Below are 23,361 nucleotides of genomic sequence, written 5' to 3'. Positions count from 1 at the left end.
CATCTCCAATGCTCACCATGTTTACAAACTAACCAAATTCAAAAAACTCTGCAACGGTTCTTAATACACTTGACTGGTGACCTCTAGTGTGTTTCTAAACCAGGCTGCATACTGGCTAAGGCTATATGAGGTCACTCCAGCGCCTAGTTATCCCAACGCTGGCGAGGACAACATCCACTTTTCCCTTCCTCACACAAGACTCAGAGGACCTCAAAGCCTACCTAGTGTGTGAGGTCAGCCCCGGTGAACGAACGGGGGTACAAAGTAAAAGAAACAAAAGCAAGAGGTAGCAGTACTTGCATTCCATCCATATTCTTTGTCGAGAGGACATCCAATAGCTAGACCTTGTACTCGATGACCACAGCCAGGAATTGTAATGTGCCTAATGAATGCTGGAAATATCTTGGTTCGTTAGTAAACATCATATATGTCATGTTTCTTTATCACCATTCACAATATCCGGAAAAACAGGCCAAATGTCCAAGATATCAAGATAAGCCGCAGTAGAGTGCCTCGCAATAGCAAGCAGACATACCCTTGGTTCATCTGAGAGCCAAGAATCTTTGAGTCGGCCCTCTCAAAGCTTGTTTCTCCACGTTGCCGTACATGTCACTGGATTTAAAATGTTGAAGATTTGTTGTCAGTGAGTTCAATAGCAAAAGCAGCAGTTGTAACACTGCCCATGATGGATGTGAGTCTGAATATCGGGAATACTGCCTTACAAGCTTGTGATAGTCCCTCTTGCTTGAGTTTGACTGACTGTTGGAAACTGGTTACTTTGGGATGCTGGTTTGGAAGCTTGGAGGTTCCTGGAATTGGTTGGAGATGACTTAAGTATGATGTACTAGTGGCGTACTACACTTGATGGCCTCTCGCCTGCCGTCCGTCTTGACTGGGGCTGCTCGTTTATGTTGGAATTGTGTGTTTTGAAATTCAACGATGTCGACATCTGTCGACAAGGCTTGACGAGGAACCATGTACTTTACCGAACCAACAGTTACTACTACCACCGCCACCGTATTCGGTGAACTAGAAGAACGTCTAAACCGCCACCCTCTACTACGCCTTTGAGAACTTTATCGCCTTTGAGAACGTTATCGCAAATCTAAAGAGGAACGAGCAGCTAAAGGATATGCCGAAGACGATGATGACAGTGACGCTGATGACGATGAAGAAGATGCGGCTTCCAAATGGGTACGACAACAACGAAACATGATTGAATATTATGATCAAAAGACAACAGTAAGTTACATGCTGGTTCTTGCAATGCTTCAAACAAATTTGCAACAATTGTACCACACTTCCTCCATTGTCGTGTTATAGGGGTTTGTGCCTTATGCACAAGATACAAAACGAATGTTCCGACTTGGCTGTAGGCTCTCTATCAAGACTCATCGACGTGGTATCAAACTCTAAAGATGGACGCACTCCGTAATTGGAAAGACCCTCCTGGTAGACAAAATAAGGATCTCAACAAAACGTGATGTAGCTTTCAAAGAGTCTAAAATTTGCATAATGTGTACAAGAACCAGCACCTCGCTCAAAGAGCAACAAACGATTGAAACAATAAATTATCTCACCTTTTGGAACCTTTTGGGCCAAGTTGCAGTTTACAGGCCTGAAGCGATGCAATTTGAATCGGACGTGAAATTGGTTACTGTAAATTTTCTGTTGTCATCATCTCAGTTTACAACTCTGGATCAGATCTAAAGCCCATTCTGTGACGATATTAACAAATGTTGTTAAGCTTGAAGACTCTTTGAAAGGGTACTCTTTGAGCGAGGCGATAAGACACCCTTGCCATTAATGTCCTTCCGTGAGCAAGAAACACAAAATGGCAGTGACGGAATTGGCTTGAAGACCAAAACACGAGCAATTAAGGTTTACAAGGTCGCGTCCAGCTGAAATGTATCGTGGATGCATCAAGTACGGGTCAAAAGCTTATAACTTGTTTGTGTGTTTGAGCCCATTTAATAATCATCTTCACATGCTGACTTTGCAACGACAAACATCACCTTTTGCATTTTTTCGAGTTTTGCCCTGCAAACTGCTAGCCCACAGAATGGCATCGATTGTAGCCTGTAGGTGTCTGAATGTCAAGATAAGATCGACAAGACCGGCTGATTCTTCTCAAACTGTCGCTCTCGAGTTGCAATCGTTTGAACTCGCAAACATGAGAATCGGTGGAATTACGATTGTGAGTGATGTTTTGCATTGGTAAAGAGGCATGAAATGACGTCGATTTGAAGCACATATCCGTATGGATATCCTCTACTGCTCTCCGTATTCTCCCGATTCCCTTGTCTTGTACATTTTTGGCCATCGACATGTGATTGTCCTGTCAAAATTTTAGCACTTTATCTAAATTAACCCCTTTTGGTTTTTAGGAACATCGAATACTCGTTACCGCTATATCTAGTGATGCCCCATCCGGATTCAAATGGATTAGGTGTATTAATTGTGACACTACTGTATATGGATATCAGATTGGTGGGGTTTCAATCCTCTCTGATGATTTGATGCCCCGGACAAGTGAAATATATATTAGCCAGGGCAATCTGCTGAATGCCGATGACATAGAAGCTCAGAAAATGGCTCTAGATTATTCGCCCACCTTCCGGATCCGTTTGATTCAGTTAAATCTTCAACCTGCTCCTATTGATGTTACCGGTTTGTTATTTGAAGTTTAAATCGAATAGAGAAATAGATACTAACATGTATTTCTTTACACTAGCTATGCCACAATCCTTCCAAACAGCATTCGAGAGCCTTCAGTCAAACCTCCTGACGTACATACATCAAAAGAGACTAGAAACGGATGCTCTCATTGCCGAATACACTGTATCGCAGAACGCTAAATTCGAAAAAGAATCTGCTACAGCTAGATCAGAACGTGAAACCCTCTGGTCTAGAATATGTCTAGTCAATCAAGAAGCTCTGTCACAACAGCCGATACCATCCGTAATTCCACAATCAGTAAATAATACCACCACCCAACAACAGCAAATACTAGATCCACTGAATAGTAACAGCAACCGTTCAAGCAAAACATCCCCACCAAACTCATTCGGAACGTCTGTATCCTCATTGACTTCAACATTGTCGTCCGACCCTCTATACGGCTCATTACAAGCAGATCGGACATGGCCCATCAATCCAAGGAAACGAGCATCATATGTCCCACCATCTCTACCGCCAAATGTCCGCATACCGATACTGCCAAATCCGCCTATAGTGTCGAATACTAGTAATGTGGTGCCGCCGGGTGATAATTCGTCAGTGCCTAGTTCTCCTGTAAAAGCACTGACGCCACCACCGAGAAGGATTAAAAGTGCATTGTCATTGTCGTCGCTGACTGGACAGGGCATGTCGTCTAAGAATCTGAGGGTGACGTTTGCTGATCAGCCTGTGGAATTGTTTAGCAGGAAGCCACTTGATTTGCATAAGGATACTACTGGTACGTTATGGATTCTGATTACATAGATTCTTATTAGTCAAAAGTAGAGGGTCTCAATTCATTTTACGTGACCATGGCAAAAAATCCACTTCACCCGAAGAATTGCCTCGTTGACCAATCTCACAGATCTGCTTCTTACCCTTTAGGTCTGTTTTCACTGGATGGATTTGAAGATCACATCTCATCACCGATAAAACCACCATTACATAACGACGAATCTGATTCAGATGCCGAAGATTTCACAACATCTAAATCACAATCTCGACCATCCGAACTATTCGGTACATCACTGCCGATAGATATAGCATCACCAGGTCTTCAATCATTGCTTGCATCACGACCATCAATGACCAACTCGTCCACCTCTTCCACACAAACGGCTAATGGGAATGTAAATAATAATAGTAATACCAATAATCAACAGAAACGGACCATCAACCCAATGGCACATAATGAAGGAAGTGGGATCGTACAAGTAGACGGCATGACTCTTGGAATAGATGCCAAGACGGCACAAGAGTTGTTGGATGATGATACTGTGTTTGTTGCACCACATGTATTGACTGCTTCGCTCAAGGCAGAGTCGACGTTTGATAGGCCTAGCAGTTTCAAGCAGGCCAGGCTGATGACTGTGTAAGAGTGATTTGATGGATTTCGGATACCGATGGGGTGGTATGTGTGATATATACATGGTTTGAGGTGAGTCAAAGGCAGATAGATGAAGATATGGAGATATTAGTGGGAGATATATCAAAGGGAGAGATGGATTTATCTAAGATCGGGTTCGTGTTCTTTTATAATGTGTTTGTAGTTAGTCAGTTAGATGGAGCGTTAGGTGGTGCTGCACCTTGATTTATTCTTTTTTAGAAATAACACCCTTAGAAAAACCGTATTAATAAGACGTTGCAGTAATTGTATCTCAGAAAGAACTGAATCTGGTGTACTGTTATTGTTGGCCGTTTTGTTGTGCGCTTTGTTTCTATACGCGAACTTTTTGTACATAGTTTTCTACATTCTTGAGCGATCAAGGATGCGTCTATCTCGTCTCATTTCTTTATATCTCACCTCGTTGAAGGACAACACTTCAGATTGTATATATCAAAATTCTATTTGCAAACCTAGGTACAATATCTACATACTTTTAGCGAAAAAAAATCCGTTTACCACGACATCCCGCTTATAAGACGGTGACTCCATTAACGTGCTTTTCTGCCCCTTTTAGCAGGTGCCTTTGCAGTCGGCGTACCCGTTTTTTCATTTGCAAGAGAGGACCTCGTAGCACGTCTACTAGTATTCGTACCCGATTCTTCTTCTACAGGAGACGGTCCTCGAGCAGGTGAACCGGATTCTGCTCGTTGATTGTCTTTACCAGTAGGTGATGTATTTGATGAGCTTCGAGTGCTTTTGTTTGCGGGTTGGTTTTTCTTTGTTGCTGCTACTGCTGCTTTGCGTTTTGATGGTCGTTCGTGTATGTCTAGTTATGGAATCAAGGGAGTGTGTGAGTTTGGGTGAGCAAAAAGAGAACCTCTCCCCTTCGTTCTTTCTATTACCTTCTTCTGGTTCAGCAGACGACAATGTAGAAGTATCCGTCATTGGCGATGAATTCCTCGTCGAGTTTCTCGTCTCTACAGCGACAGCAGCTGCTTGGCCTCTCTTCCTTCCGGTCGTTGCTGGCGCTTCTGGTTTTACAGGTGGTGGGACTGGAGTAGGAGTATCAGCACGACGAGCCTCGTTAATCAGTTCTTCATACTCGTCTGCTGGGAGTACGAAATCTGTTATTCCTTTAAAGCAGTGGTCTGATGGTGTCTTGTAATTTGCGTCTCGGCTTTCTTCGTCGTCTGATTCGTCGACCTGTAGGAGGATGTTTGAGTCAGTCAAGTAATTCCAGAGTAGAGTAATTTTTTTGCATGTTGTAAATGGCCTTACTCGATCATCAAGAGCAGATAGATTGTACATTCGTTCCAAGTGTTCCCATAGTTTCGCGACTGATAGTGGTGTTGGCGAGTTGCTGTTGAAGAAGCGATGGATGTTGATCATTCTAAAGTGTTTGTGTGCTCCTATCATAGAGCCAAAAAAACCATTCAGTGATGTTCTTCCGTTTGAATGTTCAACGAGCAGTGTACCTATTGGCCTGTACTTGACCACGGCGTGGAAGAGGGCAATCTCCATAGCAGGACTCCAGCCATTTGCATCAAGTTGAGGTGGTTCTGAGCCACGTGGATACGGTGATGGTCTACCAGCAGCTGGAGAACTAACGTTGGTTGGTTAATGTTCATGTTTTGAAAAGCCCATTCATTACACAGCGACAGTAGGGCAGCTACAGGTAGATGTGCGAGTAATTTGGCGTGCTACTATTCTCAGAATTCACGAATCCCATTCCCGCAAATATCTCCAAGAAACAAGGCAATTTGTGTTTGCTGCGTATTTTTCCATACCTCATTCCCTCATCACTGTCGGCAGCTGGAGAGTCCACTGCTGTGTTTATGACTGGAGTTGCTGTCTGCCTGACCATTATCTTATTAGTCGGAATCTTGATTCGAAGAATGATTTGTGAACGCGAAAAGATTTGAGCTTGATGACACGGGGTTTCAGGGCTCTTGGCGGTCAATAGTCGAAAACGCATGATACTGAAAAGTTCCTGATAATGAATTTAAGCTGATGAGCCGTTTTCTTTGTGCTTTTGCTGCGAACTGCATCAAGAAACCTCTAGTCGTATAGCGACAAGAACCACGCAGATTTCGGAGGGAGGAAGATGTAATTACGCGTCAATAGTGCACACAGTTTGATCTGCCAACTTAATCTCCTCTTACTGTTATCAGCCAGCTGAACAGCAATGCCACACTTTTGCCAAGTTCCAATACTAGTCGAGTCTTGTTTGATAACGAGTAGTTGATGAAGGTGAAGGCCACATTCTTTCTGATTGCGATACTTGGCTTAATATCATGTATGTAGTAGCCCAGTTTCATTATCATAGTGGTCGTAAATTTGTTGTAAAGACGCATCCAACATTTTTGGAGTCCGACACATGTACTGGAGACAAACAACATTGCTTACAGGATTCATTCCCTTTCATTAGTGCTGTTACTTGAACGAATTGTCTTTGCATTCCCAACAAACTCAACCTCAAGGAACATCGACCCATCATCAACTTCATCAACAGAAATGCAAGTCGATACTGAAGTCCGACGATCTGTCGATGGAGGCCCATCTGCACGAACCTCAATCCAGAAGAAGGCAATCTTTTCTCCAAACGAGGCACCAACTGGCGAACTGATAACAGTAGTTGGATCGGCCAAGTTCAAATCAGACATGCCGCTATCTGAACTACGAAACCTGTACTTGAACCCACCTGCTACATTCTCTCCCATTGCTACAAGCAAAGGCGAGAAAGAAGGAGGAATGGTCTCATATCGTAAAGATACAAAGAGTTACCCGGCTGTGAGGAGATTGAAACAGACTGAGAAGAAGAGGATCTTGGTTACTGGGGGTGCTGGATTTGTGGGATCGCATCTGGTTGATAGGTTGATGCTGATGGGCCATGATGTTACCGTGGTTGATAATCTGTTTACAGGTATGATGAAGTATGATAGTGTCAAATCATAAATAAACATTGCAACTCAGTCTAATCTCTGTTTTTGCACTCCGACAACTAGGGTCTAAAAAGAATATAGAACATTGGATTGGTCATCCTCATTTCGATTTCATTCGACACGATGTCATCAGTATGTGTTGAATTTTGCATGACATTTTGGGATTCATTCAAAAAAAGCCCCAGCGTTCTTGATGTTAAATGCTTACAAACTTTACACCCACTCTGCACCTAGACCATTTCATGGTAGAAGTAGACCAAATCTACCATCTGGCATGTCCAGCTTCTCCACCGCACTATCAATACAATCCCATTAAAACAGTCAAGACCTCCGTCATGGGCACCATCAACATGTTGGGATTGGCCAAACGAGTCAAGGCCCGATTCTTGTTGACTTCTACATCAGAAATTTATGGTGATCCTGAAGAACATCCTCAAAAGGAGTCGTATTGGGGTCGTGTAAATCCGGTGCGTGGTTGAGTTGCGTTGCGTATCGACCCTGATCTTAGTTACTCTGTTTTTTGCTGTGTCCAATACCGAAGCCAAATGAAAACCATAGTCAATCATACCAGTCGCTTGAAATCGACTCACTCAACTTCACTTCTTAGATTGGACCTCGTGCATGCTATGATGAAGGAAAACGTGTCGCAGAAACATTAACGTATTCATATCAAAATCAAGACAAGGTCGATGTACGAGTGGCACGAATCTTCAATACCGTACGTACATCGAGACGTTTCTGATGTATTTTTTCTGCCTCGTAAATTCTTTTCCCTTTCTCATGTTACCTTACATTATGATTTAACAAGTTTGGACCACGAATGAATGCAGAAGACGGACGAGTCGTATCCAATTTCGTAATCCAAGCCCTCAAAGGAGTTCCACTAACCATATACGGTGATGGAGCTCAAACCCGATCCTTCCAATACGTACATGATTTGATTGATGGCTTGATTGCTTTAATGGAATCTGACACAACTGAACCAGTCAATTTGGGTAATCCTGAAGAATACACGATAAAGCAATTTGCTGAAATCATTCGAGATGTGGTGGATAATAGTACCGAAATTATAAATATGCCTGCTACTACTGATGATCCACAACGTCGTAGGCCTGATATTACACGTAAGCTAAAGAATGTTATCATCAATAAGAGGTGCCATTTTTTTAAGGTTGGCTAACGAGACCAAATCAACAAATCTAATACTATCTAGGAGCTCAAACCAAGCTTGGATGGGAACCCAAATTCTCTGTTGCTCAAGGTATTGAAGAGACTGTTGAGTACTTTAGAAGCATTCTGCCAGAGCTCTGAAAAGGTCATGGAGCGGAGAAGAGTAGTCTGCTTGACGAAAAACCTTTTGGTCTGCTCTTTCTCCCCTCTTACGCTCGAGAAACTAAGTTATAAAATAATGTCACCAATGCGAAACACGTTTTCCCTTGATCCTACCACCAATATGTACCCAAGGCATGTGAAAGAGAAAAATTGAAATAAATGATGTATGTGAAAACTAGACATTAACTGGAGACTGTTGCTGGAATTATAGGTCAGAGACCGGCCGTAGCGTTTCGAGTCGTAGTTTCGCCGTGATTAACACGTGCAGTTTACAGCATGATAGTAATGATCAGGACTGTCGCACACTAAAGGAGCAGCTGCTACTAAGTCTTGGTAGATCTTCAGCACGTCAAAGATCTCATTTCCTAAAGATCCAAACATTCTAAAGTCCAAAAACGTAGGCTCCAGAAGCGATCACCATTTCCAAAACAGCTATACGATGTCAGCTCAACCAAGCCGAGTCCGTGCTCTCGCAGGAGTCATCGTTGAGTGGTATCCCTCTGCATTCATCCTTTTCTATTCGCAAAACCAATAAGCAAACTAACCCCAATTTTTTGATAGTGATCCAGCGGCCAAACAAATAATGCAAAACATTGACAAAGACAGTCATCCAGATCTGAAATTCATAATTTTCGACTTGGATGAACGTCATCTATTCCTGAGGGGTTAGTTGAGCTAGCATTTGCTCAACATTTGACCAACACACACATATGATGAACAATCCTAGGAGATGATCTTGGCTTGCTCCAGGAAGTTTCGAACAGGGTCAATTACCTGTTGGAGCAGATTGCTGTAAGGACCGGATATCTCTTTTTTTGGTCGGAGCTATGTGAAAGCAGGACGAGCTAGCTTCGAATTTTTTTTAGTATCGAGTCGCTGAGACCGGTCGCTGAGAACTCTTGGGTCGCTTGATTTTTGATGTTTACACTAATACTCTTTGCATATGTGGTTGTAACTTTATGTCGTTGGCTAACAATAAATCAGGGTTTGACATTTCAAAGTGTGCTTGCATTCTTCAAGTTGGGAGTTCGAACTACAAGTGCCGACAGCCTTGGCAAATTCACTTCTCTGCTACGTAACTCAATTGGACGTTGCTCGCTTGGAATGGTATTGGCTGGTGCCCTCAGTGGAAGGAACAACGAAGGTGAGAGCACCGGACAGTGCTGTATGAAATCGTGGGTCATTCACAGCACCTTGACTAGTTCTCTGATGGAAGCTACGAGGTAAAAAAAATTAAGGAGTTGAGACGGTACTTCAAAAGTACGGACAAAAATATCAATGTAGCCGATACACCATATTTCTTGACTATACCATTCCTCTCAAGCAGCCACACTGATTCCCATTTGCCCTCCAAAATACCTATAATGAACTCCTCCCAAACAAACAGGCAAAATCCAAGTCGGATCCATTAACTTTGTAAACGACACTTCGCCTCCAACTATTAAACCCGGTATTTGGTGCTTCCGTGTAGTCATGAATGGTAAATTGGCATGCATGGATCGTAATTTTTTGTGAAATTGAAAATAGACTGGTATTTGAATTCATGTCTAACTGGTTGGCAGTTATGCTGTTTGTAGCTAAGAAGGGAACGACAGTGTGGGGGTTCAAACGGATTTGGAAGTATAAATCATAAGACCATTCCAAATGTTCCCTCTTTGGTGCTTGTGACGTTACATAACAAAGTTACCTCAGTTGTAAGTGACTGAAAACAACACCAGAGTCACCACTACTACCACTACTACCACACTTAGTCATCTTCCTCATAGTAAGAGCCTCCTTGCAAGCAGCAAGTATAGGCTGTATAGCAACCAGTGTCGTTGTTATAATGGCAACGTAGGGCCAGCTCGTACTCGTAGCGTGAATGCCAGAATATTAGCCCATCATGGCTGATTTTACCAGCGACTTGCGTGAAGCATTTCGAGATCACACTGAAAGTTGTCCAGTGTTGATGACGTTGTAAATTGACGTATTGAGGAATGGCATCCTTAGTGATTTTACGTGTTTGCTGAAGCGAAAAAAATGCAATCACATAGATCGGTATCCTGTTCATAGCGTATCTTGTATCTCGCACCCCGTGATACAAGCTTTGGTGAGCTTGATTCTGGCTGCTAGAATCCCAAACATCGCAGTTAGCAGTCATGCCTCCCAAAGGAAAGAATGGAGAAGGTATCGCGTAGCATCATTTACGTACTGCAGTAAGCAGCATCTCAAATTAAATGTCTCCTCGTAGCCAACACCATCATCGAATACTTGAGGAGAACAAACCGGCCATACAGCGCACTGGACGTATTCAACAATTTGAAACAGGAGGTAGGTGGAAATAATCTATTGTGCCTGTATCTTTTATATGATGATATGGAACTATCATGTTCATATATGAGATCTATGTGGGAACTAACATCAACACAATTAGATTCGTAAGCTTGATCATCGCTGTCACTAGAAGGAGATTCAAGCTCTCGTTAATGAAGACTCATATAATCGCCCTTTATTAGCCAAGAACAATGTCCAAAAAGTCCTCACTACACTAGTTGAAGAAGGCAAGATATCTGGCAAACAGGTAGGCCTATTTTTAAGGATGCTTTCTTTCTGTTTTTGCGTCATCACATTTTCTCAATTAACCACTACTCACTACTAGTATGGAAAACAATTCGTCTACGTATGTCGACAAGACGAATTCGAGACACCATCAGCTGAAGAAATGGAAGAGATGGATGCCAACATTGAAAAGATTAAAGAGACGATTCTTGCTATCAAGGAGGAGAACAAGACTTTGACTGCTGGTATTTGAATGTTGCGAGTTTGAGTTGATGGTGAATCATGTGGCGCCAGCTCTTACCCTTTTTTTGGTTAGAATTGGCAAGTCTCAACAACTCGATGACTGATGATCAAATTCGAGAACGATTGAAAGTGCTTGCTGTGGAGGTAAACACATTATGTAGCTGCTTTAGCACTTGTTTGCTTCGGTAATTTTGCTTTTAACTTACATGATCTATTTCTTGTACTTGTCAATAGAATGGCAAAGCAGGAGAACGATTGAAATTATTGAAGAATGGTGCCAAATTGGTGAATGACGATGATCGACGCAAGATTGATCAAGTAGGTGTTTGAATGACTGACACGTTGGCTTATCACAAGCAGCTCAGTAACATTGATCACATATGTTAGGACTTTGACATGTATCGGAAGTATTGGCAAGTGAGAAGACGCATGGTAAATGTCGATTCGTGTACTGACGCCCAGTCCTTTTTCTGCAACTTCTTTTAACACGGTGTCTCAAATTAGTTCCGTGAGGCATGGGGTACAGTGACAGAGAATTTACCAGACAAGCCAGCTGAATTGATGGAAAAGCTGGGGATTGAGACTGATGAGATGCATGGAATGGATTTCAATCGAGATTGGACTGCTGATCTTTGATTAAAGCGTGTATATAACGTGTACAAAACGTGTATAAAAATGTGAGTCGAACAATGTTTCATATTCAATTATTGAAGAACGCGTCCGGTGCTCGTGTTTTCCGTCAAATGTCCAAAAATCTTCAAAGCTTTGAAAACTACACATTGAAGCAGCAATACTGCAACAGACATCTAAATCCAACAAGGACAAGGAGCCTCCACTATTATACATCAAGTCCCAAATAATCCAAATCCACCAATGGCCGAAGTTGACGAATCCCTCGCCCTCCGCAACCTCTATCATCTCGGATCACTCCAACAAGTAGTCAACGATGCAACAAACCCAGCAACAATGCCCAAATCCGAATCATCTCGCAAGACTCGCCAAGTCCTACTATATCGCGCATATCTCGCTCAAGGCAAATTCAATATGATTATGTCGGAAATCCCAACATCAACTACTGATGTTGAATTATTGGCTATTCGTATATATGCGAAATTACTGGCTACTGGTGGTGCTGATCTTCAAGGGAGAGAGGATGCGAGTAATAGTATCAAGGAGTTGGTGTTTGGTGGTGGTGGAGGTGTGAGTGCGACGACGTGCGTGTTGGCTGCCAGTGTCTTGTTTTATTTGGGAGAGTATGAGGAAGTGCTGAGGGCTGCTGTGCAGAATCCTAGACATCTTGAGAGGTATGTTGTAGTCGTACATGCAATTCCTGCGCAAGCCCGCATTGCTTCGTTTTTGTCATCGCTTACCTTGCTTTGTTAATTATCTTAGTGTCGCACTGGCAGTACAAGCATATCTGAAACTAGATAGATTAGATCTAGCCAAAAAGGAAGTCGCTGCACTCAAATCGTGGGCCGATGATGCTACTTTGGCTCAATTGGTGGAAAGTTGGGTGAATCTCGTTATTGTGAGTTGAGAATTCTTGGCTTTCCCCCGTATGCTTTTTTGGTTGCAGAAATCGAATCCTTTACATTCAACATTCCTTCTCATCAATATCCAAAATTATTGAACGACATTGTTGCATTTTTTTCAATCCAGGCTGGTGAACAAAAACAACAAGAAGCATACTACATATTTGAAGAATTGGCATCCTCACATATGATTACTGCCAAATTACTGAATGGACAAGCTGTTTGTCGGATGCATGCTGGCAAGTTTGCTGATGCAGAGACTCTCTTGCTGGATGCTCTAAATAGAGTAAGTTGAATATCATTTGTTTGGGAATTGGCATTAATTCCAAGTGGTCCACACAGAAGCTTCGTTTTTTGGCTCTTGTCTTGTCAAATATCAAACTGACGACACGTCTATCCCGTTTTCTTTGATATAGAACAACAATGACCCAGAAGTGTTAGCCAACTTGATGGTATGCTCTGTTGCACTTGGTAAACCATCCGATGTCGTGTCGAGATACCTCAAGTAAGGGTTTGCTATACTACTTGGGCATTTTTTCTCTCGCTGATGAGTAACCAGTACTAGTTTTGTCAGTAATCCAAACTCACCACGCATCCTTCTCTTTACAACAGCCAACTACGAGACGCATCACCAAATCATCCCTTTGTTTTAGAATACGCAAGCAAGGAAGCCATGTTTGATCGTGCTGCAGGTCGATTTGCGATATAGAGAGATCCCAATAACGACTTTCTTGTCGGTCTTGTAAGGGATGGGATTCCTATCAATTAACGTGTATCTATTTGTGCTATCAGGGAAACTTCCCATCAAGAAAATAAAAGGCCGTGCCTTTCTCGAGCAAAGAAAACCCGAATTTCAAATATGAGTATACTGCATGTTTGCATTGTTGTTGTTGATCACATACAAGGGAGAAAAATGATTGCTTTGAAAGGAGGGTCTAGGATTTTCACTACATCCATTCTCCATGAAGGTATTGCAAGCAACGTTTAAAGGAGTCACCAATGTCCGTCATTCTTGATAGACCATACTGAGCATACTATGTCAGCAAAGTGATAGGTGAAATCGCTCCATAGCTAGTCAGTGTTCAGGAATGTATTGGACGTACGCCAGTCTGTTCAAGAACGTACTGGGTGTGCTATGTCAGCAAAGTGATGGATGAGATCTTCGTTCTCGCATTGGATGCAAAGAAGGAGGCAACTCATGATGCTAACAGCACTGACGAAAAGTACAGATCAGAACAAAGAGGGTTGTTATTAATAACTTCCATTTTATTCTACTATTTTTGCAGTTATAAGGATTGTAAGGGGATTTCAATACAAGAACTACTTTACAAGCAAAACACTCATAGCAGCATACTAATTCAGGGGCTTTACGTACTTTGACATTTCCATCACTCACATTTTTACCTAAATACATAATTTTACACTTTCGGTGCTCATCCTCTCAACCTAAAATACTTCAATACTTCTGAGACTCCATGACAAGTCGTGTCTTCAGATGTCGAATGAATGCACGAGCATTATACTGCTCATCTTCACTCCACGAATACTTCCAGACAGACTGCATATTGCTAATCTGACGTCAGGACTTGGAACGTCCTTCGTGGAGTATATGTGACTTGGGACGTCCTTCGTGGCGTATATGTTCAAGCATGGCATCACACAGGTCTGGACTCGTGTACTGGCAATACGTTCTGCCAATTCACGAGACATGGGACAGCGCCCAGACCCCGAAGACATCAGTTTTTGCAGTTCGGTGGCCACGACCTCCAAACCGAGCTCGTCGTAGTTAGTCGGAATTTCTGCGAGTACTAGATTGGGGCAAAACTCCACCAATATATCCATCTGTGGCCAGCCCCATTCGGGTATCGCTCAGATATAAGCTTTCGAGTTGACTGCCGCACTTAGAAGGGCTATCGGTCGTCCATTGTATGGGAAAGTGAGGTGTTCGAGGATTGGCATTGGGTATGTAGGTAGTCGATCAAACTTCATAAAAAGGCCTATAGATAATACACGAAGAGTTGTGCGTACAGGTACAAGGAGAATCAACTGCATAATCGAACTGCATCGACATGTCCAGCTGGTCTGCCAATCATTATCAGCCTCTTTACATGGATCAATGCATCTTGACCAAGCTTCTCAGAATTGGCAAGAATCACATCCAATTTATGATGACAAAAGAGAGGCCTTTCTCTTGCCCAGAAACGAGGCGATAACTCCTGGTATATAATACGGAGAGCCTAGCAAATGTCTTGTGCATGAGCGTACGGCATTTCCAATTGCTCATCAATCACATACTTACAGCTTCTTTCCAATGTTTTGATGCTCGAGCAAGACTCTTAATATCCATAACTCCAGCTTTTAAATAGTCCAATATCGTATCAATCAGTTCAATAAGCAGCCGAACTTCCTTCTTCTGTCATCTCGGCCATCTAATGTGAACATTTACGTCAGGGTGAGAACGCCGATTGTGGAAAGATATAAAAGCCAAATAACGAGTTCAACAACTAAGAACTGATTCATGACTTCCTCTTGCTTACTTGTTCGGTCCTGTTCTCCAAGAAATTGGGAAATCCAAGAGTTGGATGCGGTGGAAGAGGAAGCACTCTACGTTGTGATGTCCACGACGATCACACCTATGCTGAACCTGGATACCTGGATATACGTGTCTTGTAGATGTCTGTTATGTTGTCGTGCGTGTCTTACATATAAATAAAGAAGTATACATCATGACTATCTTGGTGCACTTCTGATGCGTGTGATACCGCTAGATCCATCACAACAAACATAGTGGATGAATACGTAAAGTTCAGATTTGTATGTCCTTAAATCAGCTATAGCTTGTATATCACACGCGCTGCTACTTATGTCTTTCCTTAAATTAGATTATCAGTTGGAAATCCCTTCACCTCAGGTACTGGGAGCCGTCACTCCCAGATCATAGTGGCCTTATTGTCTTTTATGTATCACTGATACTCGATCCAGAAGCGACGTCAGGGGTTGCAAGAACGTGAAAGCCGGCCTTTCGTGTAAATAAAGTTTCATCATTCGGTTTGGCCGCAGATAGCAAAAGTGATGGTTCGCTGATCACGGCGATACTTTGACACTATAAATAGTCGACAATCCTTTCAACATTTCTACATTCATTCAAACTCAAAAGCTCACAACAACAACACAACAACAACAAAGCTACTCCTCTCTCAACAACAGAAATCTCAAACATGACTAAATCTGCCAGACAAGAAGCCAAGGTATGTCGACTATTATTTTTATTTCGTTGGATATTTACTCCATCACTCTTCACTATACCTCTCTTGCTGACAATCATCTTTGCGTCAATAAGAACGCTGCCAGCGACGTCTCCGACAAGGTCAAGGACACTGCCCAAAGTGTAGCCGACTCTGCTTCAGAAAACTACAAATCAGCCAAGAAGACCGTATCAAAGAAGTACGATGAAGTCAAATCTGCTGTATCGGACAAATACGATGATGCCAAGGACGCCGCCTCAGACATGAGTCAAAAGTAAGTGCTTTTGCCTACCAATGGCCTGATACAGTCTTGCAATCTCATCATGTTGTCATCCCTAACCCTCCAATCTTCACCTCAACTAGAGCCTCAGACAAGGCTAAATCCGCCAAAGACACAATCAAAGACAATGCCAACGCTGCCGGTGACAAGGCCAGTGAATTGGCATCAGATGCTAAACACTCTGCCGGTCGCACAGCCCACGAAGCCGGTGACAAGCTACACGAAGCTGGCTCAAATGCCGACCCAACCATCTACGAAAGGGTTACCGGTACAGTCAGTGATGCTGCCACTGCAGTCGCGGATACTGCTAGCAGTGCTGCTTCTAAAGTCGGTGAGATGTTGGGATACAACAAGGAATAAAATGTGACCCAATAGCAAGCACTAAGATAATTAGTGATAGTAAAGGGTGTATACAATATGTATAAAGTACAACGCCAATGCCTCAGCAATATAAATGAGACTGTTAAATGTATAAACAATTGTTCTTTTCCAGTGCGTCGTTGATTCTTTCTCTTTGGTTGTGTTTTCTGAGTTATTGTACCTTATCCCTAAGCGTTACGGTAACACTTCGTCAGTCCCTTGTCCCTGACACTCTTTGTTTGTCTACTGAGGCGTAATGAAATCCATGTCGTGCTGCAGATCGGTATGACTTATCGAATCCGAGAATTACTTTCTTGTTGGTGTTGGAAACTATTGAATCTTGGTTGATGCAAGACCAACAAAAAAGTTAACAATTGTTGCATCAAGCAACCTCACATCAAGAAAATGAAAAAGCGATGCTCGCTACCAGCAAACCATCAAAAGGAACTTGCACAATAGGAGTACACCATATGATTGCATTTGTTGCTTTCGTATCACATACAACGTAGAATTGCTCTTAATAATAGTCCTCTAATTTGATTTCTCTCAACGTGTGCAGGTAGTACCATTATTTCCACTACTTCATTCTCCAAGAAGGAATGATATAGCAGCCTGTACATTCTATGGTGAGAAGAAAATAGTAAATAGTTAATATGTGACTGTTTGAACAGTCTAAGGAACTTTTGTTTTAACACTTACACCACCAGACATCCTCAACGCCCTAATATTCACTTCCTCATTTGTAAATCCCATAGAATTCAGCGACTCAAGTTCAGATTGATATCGCGTCCTTGCTTCTTCAAGAGTTTGAGTTGATGATGGTGGTGTCGTCGTAGTAGCAGAAGTGGGGCTCGTAACTCCTGTTGTTGATTGCTGCTGTTGTTGAGCCATTGATGGGTAAAAGAAGGGAGAATATGGGTTCATAAATGGATTTACTGGTGGTGTGGAAATATTATTATATGGCGGTTGGCTTTGTTGAGGCATGGAACCTAATAACGATCTCAACATTTCGGGATTGTATCCTGGATATCCTGTTGGATTTGCTGTTGGATTTGTTGGGCTAGCTGGATTCATATACGGATTATTGTATAAAGCAGAATACGGAGGTAGGCCACCGAATGCTGACGGGAAGCCCACATTTGGTCGTGATGCTGCAGATTGTTGTGGTGGTGGTCTAGGTTGCCATGGATTTGGTAGTGGTTGGGTTCTGTCGTCAGCACCTAGCTGCTGAGCTAGAGCTTGATTTGCTGCATCGGTTGATGGGTCTGATGGTCGTTCGTCTGATCCCATTTGAGAATACAGAGATGACAATGCAGCGAATCCTCCTGGTATGTTTTCTATGTTCGCTAATTGTCTATGCAAGGGAGAAAAACGTGAGTATCGGACGGGAGAAGAAACAAAAGTTATGACTTCATGTTCTTATTCAACTGACCGATCTGTTGATCTCATCATGTTTTGCATGGCTGCTGGGTTCCGTATAGTCTCTGCCATCTGACGAAGAAAACTAGGACTTTGCATCATGCTCCGTAGTTCCGGATTATTTTCCATCAGATTCTAATGATCCCCAAAATGTTTATCAGAATCATCATCAAAAAAGTTAGATCTCAATTTAGCACATGCATACCCTCATTCTAGGATCTGACTGCATGAGAGATGAGAGTAACGCAGGATTCTGCGAGAATTGATCAAGCATAGGCTGCATCATAGGCATCATCTCTGGAGGTATTCCTAAGACATTTTGCTGCGCTAGTGATGACAGTATGATGGGTTGATTAGTGATGAAGGAAGCCGTATGTTGATGCCAGTTGATTAGTGATCATAAGGTGATCAGATGTGTCAATGCAATTAATGATCAATGATGCGATCAGCCAGATGTGACAGTGTTCAAGCAGCGCTTACGTGGAGGCTGAGATAGTACAGCAGCTTGAGCTACTGGATCAGGGACAGCTTCACGGACAGTAGCTTTGGCGATGGTTATGATTGAGCCGTCCTTTATGAGTTCGTCCACAGTGCCTTCACTTGCAATGACTCTTCCTGAGGATACCAGTCGTTGTTGCTAAGAGAAGAGAGCGTGCCATGTGTGAGAATATGGGCCATGAGATGGGCAATGCTGATGATTGTGATTCGATAACGAGATGTTGAGCTTTTGAGCAGCTCCAACACGGAATGAAATGCGAGAGCGACCACCTGCGAGCTTCTTTTGCATACCTCAGCAGTGATTCCCGTGATTGTAGCGAGTCTAGCCTTGAGCTCATCTATTCCTATGCTCGAATCTGAGATTTCCAACTTTTCTCGACCGCCAGTCCAATGAATCGTTATGTTAATGGTGCCTGAGCTGGCACCCGTATCTTCATTAGCTGAAGACATTGCGCTATGAGGGTCTTGTCTGTATAGTGCTCCTTCTTAATTAACTCCACTCAGTCAAATTGTGTTTGAAATGAGCACGATGATGACGACGTCTAGTCAAGCTAGGAAAACGTGTAGCGGCGAATATACGGGAGCTTAATTCAAATATAGCTCTGTCGATAGTGGCTATCTGTACGATGACATGTATTGACGCGTGCAAGAAATTAAAGCAAACGGCCAAGACTTCGAATTTACAGATTATATAGATTATATCTAATATGCTGCCCAGGAAGGGAAGCAACAATAGCAGTGGTTCAAGGAGAGCAAGTGCCACATCTCAGTCGTCTCTTGCTTCCATCAACCAAAAACTCCAGGCGAGATTGTCTGCCACTTCACCGCCATCATCAGCGATACCAATGGATCACCCACATAACTCAAGTGTCACTACGGTGCTCCTGGTCCAGTTTCATCATCGCAATGGCCCTCAAGTGGAATTCACTCACCCTCCATTCCCTGCCATCCCTGGAACATCTCCAACATCTACTGAAGATCAAAGTGGTGCTACTGATGCCAGCGTGGGGTCGCCATCTAATCATACTACTACTGCTACTATAACACATGTGGATCCAAATCTCTCTCATGCCGCTGTCGAACTACCAAATGAGTGGGCATTCCTACCATTCTTGTGTCTTCCTGATGGTGCACATGGTGTGTATGGGCAGATACGCAAGGGACGGTTGTCTTGTCGATCTGTATGGAATTGACAGAACGTGTCTGTTGTTGCACTGACATACCTAGATCGCAACTCTTACTCGTTTCCATACCTAGGTGCTGATGAGGATTTTATATACTTTCACTTGCCTCCAGTCCCTGCTTGGGCTCCAGGGTTTCCACAAGCTACTCTCTTTGGTTTGGCGTGCTTTAGACAGCTGGACTCCAATGTACGTAAAGTCTATGTACACACAATAGGCTCGCCGATTAATGGTATTTCCTCCCTTGAACAGGACTTGGTCGTCAAGGCTGCTGATGTGACTCGATCTCGTGTACAGAAAGCTGTCGTGGTCTTAGCCAAGGAGGTTTGTGTGGACGGGACAAGAGTTGTCTTTTGAACAGTGGGGCCAACATGTATTTTTCATATTCACTAGCCAATACTGAATTCAATACGTGACAAGCTACGGTTGACGACACAGGCCTTGTTTGGTATGACAGCACCTCGTGTAGCATTTTTTTCTCAGTTCTCACTTTTGGTTTTTAAGCCCAACGTGATTTCTCCAAACTCGACATTCTCAATGACCTCTACGACAACATCACCAACGTATCTACAAGAGATCCAATATCTGATAGCTCATTATATATGGGTATGTGCCTGTGTGATAGGGACAAAAATATCACTACTGATTATCGACATGGATGTAAACTGACGCACACTTCTCAATCTCGATCTTGTGACAATTCTCAGGCATATCATTACGAGAAATGGTTCACAAATTCCGTACAAAAACCCTCCAATTATTTAAACTGTTTCTGCTGGAAAAACGAATCTTGTTCTTCGGTGCTAGAGTTGAAAAAGTTTGTTTGTATCAATACGGGCTAGTGGCGCTTATTCCAGGTATGAGTTCTTTCGAATTTGTTTCGCGTGATGATTTCGTCGTCATCAAATACGAAACGCAAAAAAACCCCCAAGAACTATCTTCTCGTTGATCTCCAACGTGACTAATCATTTTAACTTTCGAATCTCTAGAGCTCCTGAGGAATTTAAAGGATGTCGGAGCACCAGAATTAGGTTATGATGATGTAGAAGTAGATGGTAATGCAGAACATACATCAGCACCTACTGCTGCTGCAAGGTATAAAGCCTTTGGGCTTCCACTGAAATTATTTGGACAGGGTGCATTCTTCCAGGTGAGTCTGTGTGTACTTTTGGCGGTTGGAATACACATACTGAAAGTACAATCACGCGCGGAATTCTTATGGATTGTCGATTTTACTGTTTAGCCATACATCCCACTGCAACAAATGGATGTCCTCACTTCCTCAGCAACAAACTCTTTCTTGGTTGGAACCTCAAATATTATATTCACACACAAGACTTCCATGTTTGATGCTGTAATTAATGTATGCGTTGTGGAGCGATGTTGCTAAATTCGAGGCTAATTTGAAAAAGGGATCATGTCTGTATTTTCCTCACTGAATACTCGTTAATTTTTGTTAGGTTGATCAAGGCACAATTGAAATAGCGGATCCAACGTTAAGTAGTTATCTGCAATTGACTGCAGCAGACAAAAGATTTATGGAAGAGATAAATAAAGCTGTGCTGGCATCATGGTCTCCTGATGGTGGTGAGTGAGGGAAAAACAAAAAACCGTGTCTTGTATAGAATACTTCACCGTCGACAGCGAGACGTCTAACGCATTCAAAAAATTTCTTACTATAGAAAACAACGAGAATCAACAAATCAACTATGAAGGTTCAGATGAGGATATACGGTCACGATTTGAAATGTATTTACTATCATTAATGTCATGTGTCAAGGCCGCTGATAATGCTTCAAACGGTTCACCTTCTTCACCTGCTCCCAAAGGTACAGCGGGTCGAATTTCTGATCGATCTTGTCATCGCTACGAACTCACTAAGTTTTTTTTTGGCAGCCAAGGATCTCTTAAGTGAGTTCAATCCAATTTGGGTTGCTCAATGGATGGCAACCAATAATTATGGAACGTGGGATCGAAGCACGAGTCCATCTATATGCGAATTGTATCCACCTAGTCATCCCTTCCAAGGTACAACTGCTTTGGGAGCTATGCAAGCATCTCTAGCCAAGTAAGTGTCGGAATCGACATGTTTCTAAAAGAGAACAGGCCTTGATGTTTTGAGGCTGGTTGTCAAAAGGCCTGTGTATTGCTGGCGTGAAGGCTTGATGAGGACCGGCTGATTTTTTACTCTCGCTTTTCTTAGCAAAATGACCGAAATGAAACTAGACCGAGCCATCTCAAACACATCCAACAAACTGCAAGAAGGCCAACAAAAGCTATTCGCCGGTGTTTCTTCATGGTATGAGAAACGGAGACGCGAATGGAATATGTCTGGTGACGCCAAATCTGAAATGAAGTCTCCATCGTCGATGTCAATCGCACTACCTGGGAATGGCGGAGTTGGGATGAGCAAGTCACATTCAGATAATGGAGCACATGAAGATGGAGTTATAGTACCTGGAGAAGGAGAAGAAGCTATGGATGATTATGTGGATGTGGTTATACCTGCAGCTCATCCTAACACTGTTGAAGGACGGTTATCGAACAGTCATGATGCAGTTGATAGTGCTCTCAAATGAGCAATTGGGCGTTTGATACTTTAGATTATATGGGAACAAGGTCGTTTACCACTACACACAACAACAACGCATATACATATACAGGCATATTTTAGTCGTCTCTCTTTTCTTGTACAGATTTGCACAGACAAGTAATACAGAATCATGGTTAAATATAGACGCTGGTGCTGAAGATGATTCTTTCCACTTTCGAAGACATCGGTTTTTGTTGCAGCCAAGAATCTCCCAGGTGAAAGCAATCCAATTTGGAGTATCTCAGTGGATCACAACTAATAATCATGGAGCATGATATCGAAGGACGGGTCCCTTCTCCTTCCATGTGAAGTGTTTCCACGTAGTCTTCGTATCGAAGATACGGCTGCTTAGGGCCTAGCAAGGCCGAGAATGAAATGGTTGAATTCGAAGACATTGACGTATCATCGTTTGAGTAGGGTGATATGGAAAAGTTGAATATGTTTACGCAATAATATCAGTTGACTTGACGATTTCTCAATAGCTGAAATGGACAGGTCACGTCCCAGGGCCTGCAGTTGGGTCGCTTTGCCTGGATAGGAAGACTATAGATATGACTATAAGTAAAAACACTGTGTGGTGTGCCGTGACAGACCAGATACGGATACGAGTGTTGCAAAACTTAATTCCTGGGGCTGTCGGCATCTCGGAATCTCTTCGCATGATTGCTGAAATTTTGCTGAATCGAGTCCTGAATCTATGGCACAGGCTGCAGATCACACCGGCCCTATGGATATGATGAAGGGTTGTCCAGACGTGATTATCCATCTGATACGAGCAAGTGCTGCTACCAGTTCTTTGACATCGTGTTGCAGCCAAAGTCTAAACTTTATTGATGAGAATTTGATCAAAAACATTGCACCAGACACTGTTATTGGCTATCAGCAAACAATCATGAGTTGACACATTGCTGCGAGAATGGAATGGGTCGCTGCAATAGGTTGCTGATTGCAAGGCAGAGCACTAGATGACAAAGTAAACTGATACGATCAGCAGGCATAAACAGGCTCTTTTGATCGCCATTAAAACGACAGACACGGTTTTTTGTTTTGTGTAGTCTGTGACAGAGTTGACAGGCGTCAGTTTCATTCGAAT

General features: G+C 42.7%; 6 protein-coding genes across 6 annotated transcripts; 5 read left to right on the top strand and 1 right to left on the bottom strand.

Moving 5' to 3' along the window:
- Positions 1–975: 975 nt before the first annotated feature.
- SmJEL517_g02880 (uncharacterized protein) lies at positions 976–4,179 on the top strand (the record flags this gene model as incomplete). The annotated part of the gene is made up of 6 exons (XM_031168808.1): positions 976–1,024; positions 1,112–1,242; positions 2,388–2,670; positions 2,735–3,457; positions 3,604–4,090; positions 4,176–4,179. 6 exons carry the CDS (start codon positions 976–978, stop codon positions 4,177–4,179), a joined length of 1,677 nt encoding a protein of 558 aa, XP_031025183.1.
- Positions 4,180–6,619: 2,440 nt separating this feature from the next.
- SmJEL517_g02879 (uncharacterized protein) lies at positions 6,620–8,358 on the top strand (the record flags this gene model as incomplete). Its single annotated transcript, XM_031168807.1, has 6 exons — positions 6,620–7,028; positions 7,111–7,179; positions 7,282–7,514; positions 7,655–7,765; positions 7,856–8,171; positions 8,261–8,358. The coding sequence occupies 6 exons, from the start codon at positions 6,620–6,622 to the stop codon at positions 8,356–8,358; spliced, it is 1,236 nt and encodes a 411-aa protein (XP_031025293.1).
- Positions 8,359–10,517: 2,159 nt separating this feature from the next.
- Positions 10,518–11,796, top strand: SmJEL517_g02878 (uncharacterized protein; the record flags this gene model as incomplete). The annotated part of the gene is made up of 8 exons (XM_031168806.1): positions 10,518–10,545; positions 10,610–10,689; positions 10,823–10,939; positions 11,018–11,162; positions 11,234–11,304; positions 11,395–11,478; positions 11,548–11,592; positions 11,665–11,796. 8 exons carry the CDS (start codon positions 10,518–10,520, stop codon positions 11,794–11,796), a joined length of 702 nt encoding a protein of 233 aa, XP_031025292.1.
- A 237-nt stretch (positions 11,797–12,033) lies between these two features.
- On the top strand, positions 12,034–13,401 carry SmJEL517_g02877 (uncharacterized protein; the record flags this gene model as incomplete). The annotated part of the gene is made up of 5 exons (XM_031168805.1): positions 12,034–12,464; positions 12,553–12,688; positions 12,820–12,978; positions 13,109–13,197; positions 13,305–13,401. 5 exons carry the CDS (start codon positions 12,034–12,036, stop codon positions 13,399–13,401), a joined length of 912 nt encoding a protein of 303 aa, XP_031025301.1.
- Positions 13,402–17,159: 3,758 nt separating this feature from the next.
- On the bottom strand, positions 17,160–18,944 carry SmJEL517_g02876 (uncharacterized protein; the record flags this gene model as incomplete). The annotated part of the gene is made up of 6 exons (XM_031168804.1): positions 17,160–17,198; positions 17,277–17,931; positions 18,010–18,131; positions 18,202–18,323; positions 18,477–18,633; positions 18,786–18,944. 6 exons carry the CDS (start codon positions 18,942–18,944, stop codon positions 17,160–17,162), a joined length of 1,254 nt encoding a protein of 417 aa, XP_031025300.1.
- Positions 18,945–19,201: 257 nt separating this feature from the next.
- On the top strand, positions 19,202–22,254 carry SmJEL517_g02875 (uncharacterized protein; the record flags this gene model as incomplete). Its single annotated transcript, XM_031168803.1, has 12 exons — positions 19,202–19,631; positions 19,752–19,864; positions 19,928–19,999; positions 20,069–20,123; positions 20,180–20,281; positions 20,383–20,532; positions 20,665–20,825; positions 20,919–21,038; positions 21,136–21,262; positions 21,358–21,504; positions 21,572–21,743; positions 21,879–22,254. The coding sequence occupies 12 exons, from the start codon at positions 19,202–19,204 to the stop codon at positions 22,252–22,254; spliced, it is 2,025 nt and encodes a 674-aa protein (XP_031025299.1).
- Positions 22,255–23,361: the final 1,107 nt, after the last annotated feature.

This window comes from Synchytrium microbalum, assembly GCF_006535985.1.
Source record: "Synchytrium microbalum strain JEL517 chromosome Unknown SmJEL517_scf0013, whole genome shotgun sequence".
NCBI classification, from domain to species: domain Eukaryota; kingdom Fungi; phylum Chytridiomycota; class Chytridiomycetes; order Synchytriales; family Synchytriaceae; genus Synchytrium; species Synchytrium microbalum.
Note: the sequence above shows the minus strand (reverse complement) of the source record. Positions and strands in the feature narration are given on the sequence as shown.